This window comes from Colossoma macropomum, unplaced genomic scaffold (assembly GCF_904425465.1).
Source record: "Colossoma macropomum unplaced genomic scaffold, Colossoma_macropomum, whole genome shotgun sequence".
Lineage (NCBI taxonomy): Eukaryota > Metazoa > Chordata > Actinopteri > Characiformes > Serrasalmidae > Colossoma > Colossoma macropomum.
The window spans coordinates 4,965,566-4,980,644 of NW_023494791.1; the positions used below are offsets into that span (position 1 = coordinate 4,965,566).

The 15,079-nt window shown below is 37.7% G+C and overlaps 1 protein-coding gene across 1 annotated transcript; it reads right to left on the bottom strand.

The window, feature by feature from the left end:
* Positions 1-665: 665 nt before the first annotated feature.
* Positions 666-14,005, bottom strand: LOC118810131 (p53 apoptosis effector related to pmp22). Its single transcript, XM_036573687.1, has 3 exons — positions 13,695-14,005; positions 6,909-7,049; positions 666-2,030 (listed from the first exon to the last, which is right to left on the bottom strand). Exons 1-3 carry the CDS (start codon positions 13,897-13,899, stop codon positions 1,819-1,821), a joined length of 558 nt encoding a protein of 185 aa, XP_036429580.1. The 5' UTR covers positions 13,900-14,005; the 3' UTR covers positions 666-1,818.
* Between the last annotated feature and the right edge of the window lie 1,074 nt (positions 14,006-15,079).

Sequence of the window (15,079 nt, forward strand, 5' to 3'; positions counted from 1 at the left end):
TTTCATGTGCCTAATTCCAGTGTCCAGTATACTGGACAATGAAATCCATTGAAATCACTAAAAAAAAGCCCCAATATTATGCCCAAATTTACATAACAGCTACTGTAAATCTTGAAAAAAACACATCAGATTTTAATATTAATTTTAGATTTAAAATAAACAAAAATCTTGTGTGATTGTGTTTTGTAATGCCAGAGTCTATTATACTAATTAAAACATAACTCACTACAGTCCAAATGTCGCCAGGACATTCAACATTATCTCAAAACTCGTGTTTGTAGAAATAAATATCTCCTATTTCCTTTTTGATCTTTCGTAAGAGAGACGTTCTACAAGCACATTCACAAAAACCATTTCTGAAATAAATACAGGATCATTCAGAAACAATATTTTTCGGAGGCGGTGAGCGTCCATCTCACCGGCTGCCATGTTTGCATACATGTCAAATGTTAGCAACATTAGAATAAAAAGACTGAGTTCTGTAAAAACACATTAAGGTAAGCGTGGTGACGTACCTGCTTCTACAGAGCTGGAATAAGATGCTGAGTATGCTGAACGTTCGAAATGAGGAGGATGTTTATTTTCCGTATGTTGAGGTGCAACTGAAATCAGAATCGTCTAACGTCCCAACAAAACAACACCCACATATTAACAACAACACATACTTTAGTATTTTAAGAGTTTGGTCTTCCCTTTATTAAGCATTGCTTTGGATCGAATGCTATACAGAATCAAACATCTGAAACAGTAAAAACATTAGTAGTGCTGGAATTTAGCTCAAGAAGTAGGAAAGGTCATGTATTAAAACTGGAAACCCTAAAATTCAAAATCCCACTGTATTGCATAGTGTCATTCTATACATATATATATATATATATATATATATAAAGTTTCTGATAAGAAAAAAAAACAAAAAAAAACACAAGGCAGTTGCTTTAGCAACACAAAAACATCATCAGTCCACATTTGTACCAGTCAACCACACAATCCATACAGCATCTGAGGACAGTAAGAGCACTTTGGAGATATGTTTGAAGTAATACAAAGCAAATGAGATGGGAATGACTTTGGCTGAACTGGGACCAGTGTGGGACACTTAATGGTAGACATTTAATACATTTCTAAAAATATACATGCACTTTTACTACACAAAGCTCTAACTACTGATAGTGTTATTCTTTGCAAGTAAATAGAACAACACTCAATAGCAAGAATGAGGCCTATACAAACAAACACAGCCCTCATAAGGTGACTGAGATACAGCCGTTACAGTAAATTGGTAAGTATGTGTTCTCTATCAGGTAATCCTCGAGCGCCCTGCCTGGATCGGAGATTTGCACTACAAAATCACAGTTTCTGGCTGCTTAAAACTGATCCAGGCTGAGCGATGTACAAAAATTAAAGGCCTAAGCTGGTGTTAAATGACGAAAACTGAAAACTGAAATGCTGGCATGCCGATATGCCTCAGGAATGAGACGATTCCCCCAACAAATGTACAAAATCAAACCCCAAGAGCAACCAGTGTCCTCACAAACTAAAACTAAGCGTCTTAAAACCCCAAGCAGGAATTGCAGCAACAATAATGCATTGGCAGTTTTCGGTATAGGCCTTTGAAATCAACTGTAAAGTCAGTAATACTGCACATATCTTAACCAAGCTCTCTCTCACTACACTCAGATGTAGTCTTGGGCACGCTGTGGACCTGCTTTAACAAAATTCCTGATTGGGGCTTTCAATAATGTCGTTTATGCAGTCAAAGTGTAAAGCCTTGGAAGATGTTCTTTTTGGAGAGCAGTGCTCGAGCTGTGTGATGGGAGTTTAGCTGGAGGAGTAGATGTATTTGGTCTTTTCCAGGCCAGTGAGATAGTCTTCGTAGTGGGGCAGACAGCAGAACAGAACTCCGCAGCCCATCATGAGGATGGTGGCTCCCCACCCGAAGCCGTACGCCCAGGTGTAGTCGTAGTGGCCTTCGAAGATTAACTCGTTGAACTTCACTGGATAGATGATGAGGGCGATGATCTGGAGGATGACTGAAATGGCACAAGAAGGTCAGTTAGGAGAACTATTCTCTTTCATATAGCTGAATATAAACATTTGAACACGTTTCCCTGAACATAAATCCTGTTAAGTGGAAACAAACTGATACTATAAATGTGTTTGGAATGAGTCGAAATTACTGAACGTATGCTACAGACGTGGCAGATAGAGATTAGGTTGAAATAAGCTGGAGGGCCCAAATAAGCCCACGCTGTTCTTCCTCACTCTTACAAGCACAGAGCTTTTATCACTGTTGTCAGAAGAAAACCTCGTATCTCCATTTTTGACGTTTTTCAGTTTTTGACAAATTTTGAAAGTACCTGTTGCCTTTTACATTGTATGTAAATTTCATGGTGAATGGACTAAAAGAAACGACCCAAAATGACTTGGAAAAAAAGTCTGGTTCCATTGACTTACATTAAAAGTAAAGCAGGTTTTTTCCTTCTCCTGTAAAGTTACCATTCTGCAGATACGAAGTTTTCTTCCAACAATAGTGATATATTAGTTTTATATTATATACACAATCTGATTGGCTGAGAAGCGTTTCACTAGGGATGTGCTCAGGTACTCAAGTACTCGGTGGCAGTATTTGAATACTGAAATCACTGTTTGGGTATTTGTTACGCTTTATGGCGGGATGATGGAGAAAAACCACACAAACAATTCAGTGAAACATGTTGTTTTTGCTTGCATTTACAGCCAAGTACATCTTGTGTGAGCGTGAGCCCGACACGTTATTAAGGACATGACAGAGAAAATACCTCATGTACACTCTCCGAAAAAAAAGTACTAAACTCTCACTGGGGCAGTGCCCCTCTTGTCACTAGGATGGGACCCTCAAGGGTCCATCTCAGTACCTTCTGTCAGGGAACATAACTGAACCATAACTTCTTTAAAATAATATTTGACCTGCAGCCTGTTTGGTCAGATTCTAAGCAAGAGAGAAACCACAAGACTACATCAACAATTCTGAACCTGTCGTTGATCCCAAGCGAGCCTTTCGGTCAGCAGCTGTGATGGAGCAATTGAAAATCAGCCAGAAACAGAATTTAAATTGAAAAAAAAAAATTTTAATTGAAAAATTGAAAAATTTTAATTGAAAAAAAGCTGAGCTGAACCTGATATTGTGACAGTTTTATGGCTCTGTAATGTAAAAGGGTACTACTTTCTGCGGCGGAAGGAATTGCCAGTGTTAAAGCATGTTTGATACAATGTTCAGGGCTTCACTGCTTTACTTTTTTCTTTAGTTAGCATAACTGTTGTATGAAAGAAATAGAAAAAAAAAAATAGAAAAACTTGTTTTATCGCAAGTAAAATTATGGCAGTGATGATCTACTGTACTCGCCTTCAGCCTGTGCCTGCGACCGAATCACAGCTCTAATGTTATTTATGATATCACACCTCCTCCCATGGTCTACTGCGCAAGTATGTACTGAATAATTCACAGTAGTTCCTAAATAATAAGTCTTAAATGTATTAAGTGAATAATAAGTCTGCAGTTTAAGGAGTCAAAGATTCATCAGTGCAACCCGGGATGTAACAGGCTCTTCTAAATAACAAATACTGCTATGCACTTAGCTTTTTTCATGCTTGTTTACTTTCTAACAGAGCTAAACTACAGGAACCTATTGGCAGGACAATAGGGGACATTCTGATCCTCTAACCCAAAGGAAATTCCTCTGCTTCCAAAATGGGCTTTCAATAAGGTCACAGTGTGACGACTGCTGGGACTGATAAGCCATTAGCACACTTGAATGTCAGGTCCTCCACTGTAGCTTCTACTATGTCCATCTCAAGCAGAGCAGATCCCATTTATTTCGTTTACTTATTCGTTTATTTCAAAAGAGAATTACAGTTAAATAATTATTTCTGCGAATGAAAGTTGGGATCGTGCACCGAGCGATACTCCAAATAAGTTTAACCTTTTCACTGAATGAATTAATGGGTATCAGTCACAGCTGCTGTAGAACTAGGTAAATGCAACACAGGAAAAAGTTTTAAAATCCTGCATTGATACTTTTTTTAAGGGCTTTAAACATCTTGCTTCACACTGAATTAAAGGATTGAGCTTCAAAAAGTGAGAAGTGTAATAAAAATCATTCCCAATGACAAACAGAGCAAAATGGAGGCTTCTAGTTAAAGTTTAAGTTCTGTAGTCAGATAATGGATTTATATGCATCTACATACAATTCAATACAATATTTCTGATAATACAGTATTTATTAGGTTTTTGTTTTAACTAAAATCAGGCCTTTTTGGTGGACATCCCTAGTCTCAAGTAAGGCTGGGTACATAACTGTACCGTAATCCACTGCAATTACATTTTTACGTTATATGGATTCCACATATCCGGTCTTGTCTACAGCCCTTTTAATTTTCTTAAATTCTGTTTTAAAACACTTACACTTTTAAAACACTTTACACCGTACCTTAATGAACAAAGAATGCACCTGCACAGAATCTTTTTTTATTTGGATAGTAAATAAAATGACTATATTTGTGCTGTAGTCATGGCGACCCCTGTTTCCTATCACCACCACTGTAAGGAAAACAGTACAATTTCACATGAAGCCACTCTGAAAGACACTGTTTACATCTCAATGATTGAATTATGCAGAATTTATTTTATTAAAATTATGAAGAAAAAAGTCCTCTTTAAAAAGGCACAACAACAAAACCAGTTTCTAAAGGATAAGGAGAGGTCAGAAAATGGTCAGAAAAAAAAATTCATTGTCTTTTTAGTACATAAAACCACACATACGTCATAAGAGGACATTGAGGGATAATTAAAAAAAACGTCTTTCTTTCCTTTTTTCCTCCTTTATGTTAACTTTTACTCCCAATTATGAACTTTTTATGCTTCTAACGAAAACAGAGGCACTTCCGTCCCCGCAGGCGAGGGCCGACGCCCGGCTGGAAATTTGCAGTGTACGTGTGAATAAGTGCCTCGCCCTGCTCGGGTGTGTAGCTGAAATTCTTTCACACAGGCGTGTGGCTTTCCCTTTGGCACAAAAGATCAGGCAGAGGAGTCTTCCTGGCCTCCTGCCAACTTTGATACAATTCAGATCCACCGTGGAAATCTAAAGGTGCTGTTAGGAAGCTGATACAAAAACTCAGCAAACCTGATTAGACCATGTCTACAGTTCAGTCTGACGGGAGAGAAAGAGCCACAGTGAGGTTCGCTAAGAGGGCAGGCGGTGTCTTATTTTACCAGGCCTCACTCCCACGCCTGTATGAGCGCCTGTGGGGGCGGGGAGGCGTCCTCTATCTCTTTCTCTCTCTCTTTCTCTCTCTACGCTCTGTGCTCTCACATTAGTCACTTAACAATCCACTCCCAGGCCTCCATAGCAACAGCACAACAAAAGCTCAGGGCGACGCTCGAAGGGGCACAACTCATGCGATTACTCAGTGAGAGCTCAAGGCTAGTTGGTGGTGCTCAGGCTTGTACTGAGTAATGCTAATGTGACCACTTTCTCTGCCATTACCTTGTGCTGGGAGTTAAAGTGATAGTTCAGCAGCAAAGCAGACTTGAGCAATTTTTTCACCCAAATGTTTCTAATCAGCCAAGACATTTCTGATGTGGAGAAAGTTCAGGCGTAAATATGTACGCTGCCACTGTTTTAGCTATCCAACATACATTTCTCCATGTTTATAGTGTGTGAATACAGTGTCGGAAACAACACAAGCAAGTCTATTTAAGAACATTTAACAAACGGTTTGAGGCGAGTATGTGATCGTTTAGGCATGCTAATTGGACAGCTGTGGTATAAGCTATATGCAAAAGTAATGCATTTACATATATTTTTGACATATCGGTGCTGTCAGAACAAAACTTCGTATCATTTTGGTCGTTTTTCAGTTTTTGACATAATTCAAAAATATCTGTTGCTCTTTACAGTGTGTGTAAATTTCATGATGAATCGACCAAAAGAAATGGTTCAAAATGACTTGGAAAAAAGTCTGGTTCCATTGACTTACATTAAAAGTAAAGTATGTTTTTCTTTCTCCTGTAAAGTTACCATTTTAGAGATACAAGGTTTTCTTCCAACAATAGCGATATGTAAGCGTAAAAATGAACACCTACACCTATTACCTACATTTAAATTACACATGTGCATCTCATCTCTGTCCGAACAAAACCTCGTATCACCAAAATGGTAACTTTACAGGAGAAAGCTTTCATTTTAATGGGCGATTTTTTACTTTTTATGAAGTTTTGCAGCATTTCTTTTGCTCCATTCATCATAAAATTATAACAGTTCAAACAGCAGCCTTTTTCAATTTCCGTAAAAAAAATTTTAATGACAAAAATAGAGACATGAGGTTTTGTTCCAATAGTGATTATCTGTTTTAAATATTCTGACATATATGCACATATATTGGCATATATTTAAATATTTAAATGTGCTCATTTTTAATGTTTCACACATATATTTTAAAACATTACATATACTGCACATGCATTTATAATAAGGGCAAATATATGTACACATACAGTACTGTGCACAAGTTTTAGACCCCTGAGAATAATAATATTTAAAAAGCTTACAACTTTATATGGGCATTAAGTGTTTATTTGCTTAGGGGCTTAAGAAGAAGGAAAGAAGGAAACTTCAGACACTGAACATGTTTTGGCTGATTGAATATGTTTATGTAAGGGGTGATTTTTGAAGTGGTCAGCTACCACTTTATCACAGGACGGGAGCGTTAAGGTGTCATGTCCCTTTAGAAGCACTCAAAAAACAAGGTGCTAGGCTACAATTCACAAATGTAGTAGGTCTATCATCTTCAAACTGTACTGACTAAAAAGAAAAGGATGATTTAGATCATCTCTATATTAGACATTATCTTTGAATCAGTGAGGCTCCTACCAGCGATGATGAGGAGGAGTCCGATGAACGGCAGGAGAGGAATGTTGAGGGTACAGCAGAGCGCGATACACGAGATGATGAAGGCTATGATGAGGATGATCAGGCCGATGATCATCAGTGCAGCAACAGCCTGGGCCCAAGCTAAAGGAGACAAAAGCTTTTTAGCACAGGATCAACAATAACGGCTTTATGTGTGACTAGTGAAGCACCGCTTTAGTTCTCTTGACATTAAAAAAACATGAGAATAAACATTTTTCGAAACTGGAAGGGGTTAGTTTTGGTATTTTCCCCAACTGAAGTAAATAATTATAATTTACATGATGAGCTTATCCAAAGATTCACGTTTATAACCATCACAATTCGTAGTGCTGGGTGATATATACCAATTAGCCATGATGTTAAAAGCACCTCCTTGTTTCTACACTCTTATCAGCTCCACTGACCATATCGTTACACTTTGTGGTTCTACAGTTACAGACTGTAGTCCATCTGTTCCTCTGCATACTTTGTTACCCTGTTCTTCAGTGGTCAGGACCGCCATGGACCCTCACAGAGCAGGTACTATTTGGGTGGTGGATCATTCTCAGCACTGCAGTGACACTGACGTGGTGGTTGTGTGTTAGTGTGTGTTGGGCTGGTCTGAGTGGATCAGACACAGCAGTGCTGCTGGAGTTTTTAAACACTGTGTCCACTCACTGTCCACTCTATTAGACACTCCTACCTTGTTAGTCCACCTTGTAGATGTAAAGTCAGAGACGATAGCTCATCTGCTGCTGCACAGTTTGTGCTGGTCATCCTCTAGTCCTTCATCAGTGGTCACAGGACGCTGCCCACAGGACGCTGTTGGCTGGATATTTTTGGTTGGTGGACTATTCTCAGTCCAGCAGTCACACTGAGGTGTTTAAAAACTCCAGCAGCACTGCTGTGTCTGATCCACTCAAACCAGCACAACACACACTAACACACCACCACCATGTCAGTGTTACTGCAGTGCTGAGAATGATCCACCATCCAAATAGTACCTGCTCTGTGAGGGTCCATGGGGGTCCTGACCACTAAAGAACAGGGTAAAAGGGGGCTAACAAAGTATGCAGAGAAACAGATGGACTACAGTCTGTAACTGTAGAACTACAAAGTGCTCCTATATAGTAAGTGGAGCTGATAAAATGGACAGTGAGTGAAGAAACAAGGATTAATGTTATGGCTGATCAGTGTAGATCACTTATATCTGTATACTAGTACAATATTGATGTTCAGTTTTAGTAGTATTGACAGACAACAAATTCCTGGTGAACTGAATATCACCTGCCTCTTCATTTTGAGAAAGAAAAAACAAACAAACAAACAAACAAACAAACAAAAACAAAGCTATACTACTTTGGATTCACTGTTTTCCAATAATATAAACCCAGTTGTGTTGCAGTTACATGTACTAAACGATTCTAATATGATGCTAATACTCTACAACTTTATAAGTTTGTACAAAGCTATAGAAAAACAAAAAATATTAGAGCTGTAGATGATTCCATAATGACTGAGAACGCTGTAGAACATCAAGAATTAGGTTCTATTAAAATTAATATCCAGAATGACTCACACTTGAAAAGTGCTGATTAAATCTCCAACAAAAAAACTTACTATGAAATTACTGTAAATAGATAACTGCAGTATTATTTATCATTTAATAATATCTTACTGTTTTATTGCATAAGTTATGGTGAAATACCTTTGGTGTGTAGCTTACAGTATTTCAGTCTACACAGAGTTATTAGTTATTATCCAATAAAATAACAGAGATGATTAATATAACAAGTGATTCTAAACTTTTTAACTGTACTACACTTAAGTTTTCTTTCTGGGAATGTGCTTTCCGTCCGGTCAAGGTTTACAATGCTGTCTTAGGGCTCCCTCTGGTGTGAACGGAAACAGAAGAGGACAAAAGATTCCAACTGACAGATTACAGACACAACAGCTTGAACATCCCTGCTCAAATTTGTCTTTTGTTTATTTTAAAGTGAAAATAAGTCAACACAGCCTCTACCAACAAACCTGAAATGTGCATTTTTTTTTCTACCAAATTTAGTGTTTCTATTTATTTGCTAAGCTAAGTCTGAATATGTGCAGTTAAATTAGATTTTATTAATTTTCTAAGTAAAAATAAGTGAACAAATCCTCTACAGAGAACACACTTCTGCAGATGTTAAAGCACAGTTCCTGTTTATTTGCTGAGTTTAACATATTTGGAAAAAAAATACAACATAAAACATAACTTTTGCACAGGCCACATTTTATGTTTTATTATTTCTTCCCCTCAGCAAATAAACAGTAACAGTGCATTAAAATGTGCAGAAGTGTGTCCTCTGTAGAGGATGTGTTCACTTATTTACACTTGCATACACAAAAAACTTGCATACGGTACCAAAACCTTCGCATACGACTGTATGTCAGATTTGCACAAGCATTCAGGAAGCACACAATACATTCACCGAATATATTTACACAAACTTCTAACACCCTCTGACCCCATGACGATATATGTAAAATATCCAGATACTGAATTTTATCAGTACCACCCGGCGCTCTGATCTCGTTTAACCTGGTAAACACAAGATTACTCAGAGTTAAGATGGCTTGTTGTTGCAGGGCAGGGTGTGGCTGTTTTCATGAGGTTTAACCCTCTGACTGTAAGTCAAGTCAGATGCTCTCACTGTTCTGTAGTTTTGTTATACAGTTTTGGCCTAAAATGCATTTTAATCAATTTATTTCAATTAATTCATGGTGAGGGGTTGGGGGGGGGGGTGGTACATGCAGGGTGTTTTAAGGCAAAATAGCCCCCAAAGTAAGCTTCTTTTTTCAGATTTATGCCTATTTTACCATTGTTCTTAATATAAAAACTCATAATACATGCAGGTTCACTGGTGGCTTTGGATAATAAATAAAATGTCCATATTTGTGTTGTAGTCATGGCGACCTCTGGTTCCTATCACCACCGCTGTAAAGAAATCCGAGTCTCTATAATTTTATCAGTACCGCCCAGCGCTCTGAGCTAGTTTACCCTGGTAAACAATGATTACTCAGAGTTAAGCTGGCTTGTTACTGCCGGGCAGGGTGTGGCTGTTTCATGAGGTTTAACCCTCTGATTGTAAGACAGACGCTCTCACTGTTCTGTAACCTATGACTCAGGATGACAAAATATGAGAAACAGAGAAAGAATGGTGGACATCTGTAAACAGTAGCTCCACCCTATGACTGTCACCTCGACTTTCACCCTACGATCTCTTCAAAAACGAGACCAACCCAAGCAAGAAACTGACTGATAACAGGCTGTGCATTAATGAAGCACTGCCCAGCTCTACGTCATGTGAACCAGCACTGCGGCTCTGCTTTCTCAGCACTCAGAGATACTTGGCAAGCCTGTCGGGTGCGTTTAGGTTGGGCTGGAGTGTCAAACCACACCCGGTGAAACAAAGGCAGGAGGCAAAGGGTGTGACTCCTGTAACCCACCCACTCCCTTCCCCCACTGAGAGGAGCTCTGAAACTGCCATTCATTAGAAGAGCACATATTACACAACAGGCAATATATTTACACTGATAACATAAATATAATGGCATTATAAGAACGTTGACTGATGAGTTTAAAGTGGTATGAAAGCTTACAGCAGTGTGCAAAAGTTTTGGCACACCCAGTCAAATGATTTTTGGAATGGTTTTGCTGATCTTTCTAAGATAAACGCATCCTCTACAGTGAACACACTCCTGCAGATGTTTAAATACTGGGGAATGTTTAATATATTGCAGTAGAAAATACAATGTAAAATATGCCGTGTGCAAAATTTTATATTTTACATTTTATTTCTTTCCCCCCAATGTGTTAAACTCAGCAAACAAACAGAAGTTGTGCATCAACGTCTGCAGTGGTGTGTTCTCTGTAGAGCAGGCACGTCCGGACCAAAGTTCTGCGGAGATCAGCGTTTACCCTCATCTGACGCTCTGAATTCAGCTCATGAAGGCTTTGCTAATTAGCTGACAAGCTGAATCAGGTGTGTTTATTAATCAGGTATTTAATGAGGAAGTCTGCAGTGTTTTGTCCCATGAGGACTGGAACCTGACACTCGTGCTGTAGAGCATATGTGATCAGCAAAACATGTAATTTCACTGTGGATGTTCAAACTTTTGTATATGACTGTATATTCGGTTTAAGCCGGTTAGCGGTAGCCACATCAACTCAAACATAAAAGCGGCCTGAGTGAAACACATCAGTAATGATCCCAGCATGTGAGAACCTGTTTATTAAGACTGTGTTTTGAGGATGTGTTTCTATTGAATAGCTGGCAGAATAACTGACAGCACCCCGAGGCAGACAGTCAGGCCTATGTACGCTGTGTACGACACAAACTAAATGGTCTCCCTACTGGTTAAACAAGTTATCTGCCGTATACAGAGCCACACGTTAGTGAATAAACAATGGACGAGTTTGCGTTTCTCAGTTCAGAAGGATGTGAATGTTGAGATACCCAAATTACTCAGTCATGCCTAGAACAAAATACATTTTTGGTCACCACTCAGCACAATCCGCAGTTCAGTGGTCCAGCTGGACACTACTGTGACGGTGAAATATAATATATATGTATATATTACGATACTTTCACAACACACAACACATTTCACGATAATACGTTTTTCTCAGGTTTGATAAGTCAGAGCATCCATGTTTAAAAATAATATTAAAAACTGTGTGATCAATGAATTTGGTTCAAACTGAAATATAATAGAACTGATTTCCAAAATTACTTGGAAAAAAGTCTGGTTTAAATTGACTTATTATTAACATATATTGACATATATGAAATCACTACTTATTGTATTAATGATATTTGTATTTTATTCAAATTTTTTGTGTTTTTTGAGCAAATAAACACTTAATGCCCAGATAAAGTTGTAAGCTTTTTAAATATTATTATTCTCAGGGGTCTAAACTTGTGCACAGTACTGTATGTGTACATATATTTGCCCTTATTATAAATGCATGTGCAGTATATGTAATGTTTTAAAATATATGTGCGAAACATATTTAAAATGAGCACATTTAAATATTTAAATATATGCCAATATATGTGCATATATGTCAGAATATTTAAAACAGATAATCACTATTGGAACAAAACCTCATGTCTCCATTTTTGTCATTTAAATTGTTTTTTTTTTTTAACCAAATTTGAAAAAGCTGCTGTTTAAACTGTGTTATAATTTTATATATATATATATATATATATATATATATATATATACACACATACATACATACAGACACACACACACACATACTATACTATATACATATATATATAAAATGATACTTTCACAACATACAACACGTATCACGATAATACGTTTTTCTCAGGTTTGATAAGTCAGAGCATCCATGTTTAAAAATAATGTTAAAAACTGTGTGATCAATGAATTTGGTTCAAACTGAAATATAGAACTGATTATGCTATCTTGATAATGAAACATGCAGCTGATCACCTATGATATGCTAAAAAAGGCATATTCTGAAGTAATTTATCACAATAATGAAAATCATATCGTCATATTTCGCAACCCTACATAAATATGCGTCTGTGCATGTGTAAAGATTCAGCACAAAGGTGCTGAATTTGCAACACCAACTAAAATACAACCAACAAAAAAGTTTCTCTATATATTACTTGTTTTTTTTTTTCTTATTTTGGAATGTAGCTATATTTGTATGTTTTTCCTTTAAATTCATTTGTACCGTGATCTTAGTTGTCTAGGTGCTTTCTTCTTCTTCTTCTACTACTCCTACTATTTTTTAAAATTACTAATATTTAATACAGACCAATAGTTAAAATATTATATCGTTATATTCCATCATATATCGCACACAGCAACACACACTGAGGAAGAGTGAAAACAACAAAATGGTCAACTGGGGCCTGAAGTAAACCATTTTAGTGGTTTATTAGCTGCTTTTTGAGTTGTTGTCCTACAACCCACAGTTTTTAAACAATCTAAGTCAGTTGGCCAAACACAGAGCTTACGGGGAATTCCACCAATTTTTCAACATTTCCAAATAATTCAGTCCTTGGGATGCAAACAGAATCATTCAGTGTGGTTTGGTGTGAAACGGTTGATTGTAGAGACTCATCTTTACAGTGGTGGTGATAGGTACCAGGGGTCGCCATGACAACAACACAAAATATAGCCATTTTATTTAATTTCCAAAACCACCCGTGAACCTACACACGTCTTCTTTGGGGACCACTTTGCCTTAAAACACCCTGCATGTACCCCTCCGCCATAAATTAACTTAAACAAATTGATTAAAATACATTTTAAGCCAAAACTTTGTCACAAAACTATGATTAACCAGTGTCTCAGACTTCAGGCAGTGTTTTCATAACCATTTATTGTAATAACTTTCTGTGAGGGAGCTTTTAGAGGTGGACGTCTGGTTCCTATCACCACCACTGTGAACAGTTCTGACCCTTCAGTTTCCCCAGAACGGAGCACTTCACGCCAAACCGCTCTGAATGACTTTGTTTACGTCTCAACCAAGCAATTAATTTTTAGCAAGTCGGTGGAGTTCCCCTTTAACTTCTTATTCGAATTTCTCTTTCCACCTTAAATGGCTGAGTCCTCGCGCCTAAGGGGAAACGGGAAATCCGAACAAGAAGCTGCCGAAGAGGAAACTAACTTAAGCCCCGCGTTAAAACAGCTTGTTCTGAGCTTGTTTAAGCAGCTTAGGCTGCCCGGCCAACTTACAGAACTCCATGAGCGACTTGCAGGCCCAGTTGTTGTTCCGGCCGCGGCACTGCTCCCACATGTTGGCGTAGTGAGACTTGGCGTCCTCGTCCTCCACCCATCCGGACTGCGCGGCGATGGCGATTATGTCAAAGATGATGGCGAAGAGCAGGAGAAGAGGAAGGATCCACCTGCACCGTGGATACGCGATTCCGCAGCGAAACATCTCTGAAAGTCGGCTGTGTGTCTGGGTGTGTTACCGTCTGTTGCTTGCGCGCCGCCCGGAGTCCGAAGTTGACTGCGTTCCTCTCCAGCCTGGACTCTGAACTACAGTACCCCGGAGCTCCACCCATGAAACCTGATCAGGGCAGGAGAGCAGAGGGACTCGCCCAGACAGGCCCTTTTACTTTTCAGCTCTGGTTATGTTCGAACCTGTAGAACAGCGTCTATGCCTCTCGAAACAATACAGCCATTTAACAAGTCATATTAATCAAAGTTTTTCATTATGACTTAATATCTCATAATTATGATTTAGGATCTCATCATTTTGACTTGATATCTCATAATTACGACTTAGCACCTCAAAATTATGACTTAGTAGCTCATAATATTGAGATTCAATCTCATAAGTATTACTTAATATCTCATAAATATGACTTATTTTCATTATTGTGACTTACTATCTCATAATTATGATTTAGGATCTCATCAGTTTGACGTAATATCTCACAATTACGACTTAGCACCTCAAAATTATGACTTAATATCTCAAAGTTATGACTTAGTAGCTCATAATATTGAGATTCAATCTCATAAGTATTACATAATATCTTATAAATATGACTTATTTTCATAATTATGACTTACTATCTCATAATTATGACAATATCTCATAGTTATGATTTAGGATCTCATCATTTTGACTTAATGTCTCATCGTTTTTACTTAGTTGCTCATAATATTGAGGCTCAGTCTCATAAGAGTTACCTAATATCTCATAATTATGACCTAATATCTCATAATTATGACGTAGTATCTCAAAATAGAGAAATTCTATCTCATAGTTATGAATCATTATGAGGATCACATAATTATGACTTACTTTCATAACTATGAGTTATCTCATAATAAAGAACTTTTCTCATTATTATGAGATGTAAAATCATGATTATGAGATAGAATCTCATAATTAAGAGATACATCATAATTATAAGTTAGTATCTCATAATAAAGAACTTCTATATCATAATTATGAGTTTCTCATTATAAGATATTAAGTCATAATTAAGAGATACCTCATAATTATGGAAAACTTATTAAAGGCTGTACATTTTTCTCCAGTGGTGGAAAGGGGCTTCCACACACATCTGCTCATCCAGCATTTTCTTCTGAAATTTGTGCCCCCA

Bases quoted from the DNA above. Each gene is read 5' to 3' on its own strand.
- LOC118810131 (XM_036573687.1), bottom strand. From the start codon at position 13,899: ATGTTTCGCTGCGGAATCGCGTATCCACGGTGCAGGTGGATCCTTCCT. The intron at 7,050-13,694 runs GTAAGTTGGCCG...TGTCTCCTTTAG, and splicing joins CAAGTCGCTCATGGAGTTCT to CTTGGGCCCAGGCTGTTGCT. The intron at 2,031-6,908 runs GTAGGAGCCTCA...GTGCCATTTCAG, and splicing joins ACTCCTCCTCATCATCGCTG to TCATCCTCCAGATCATCGCC.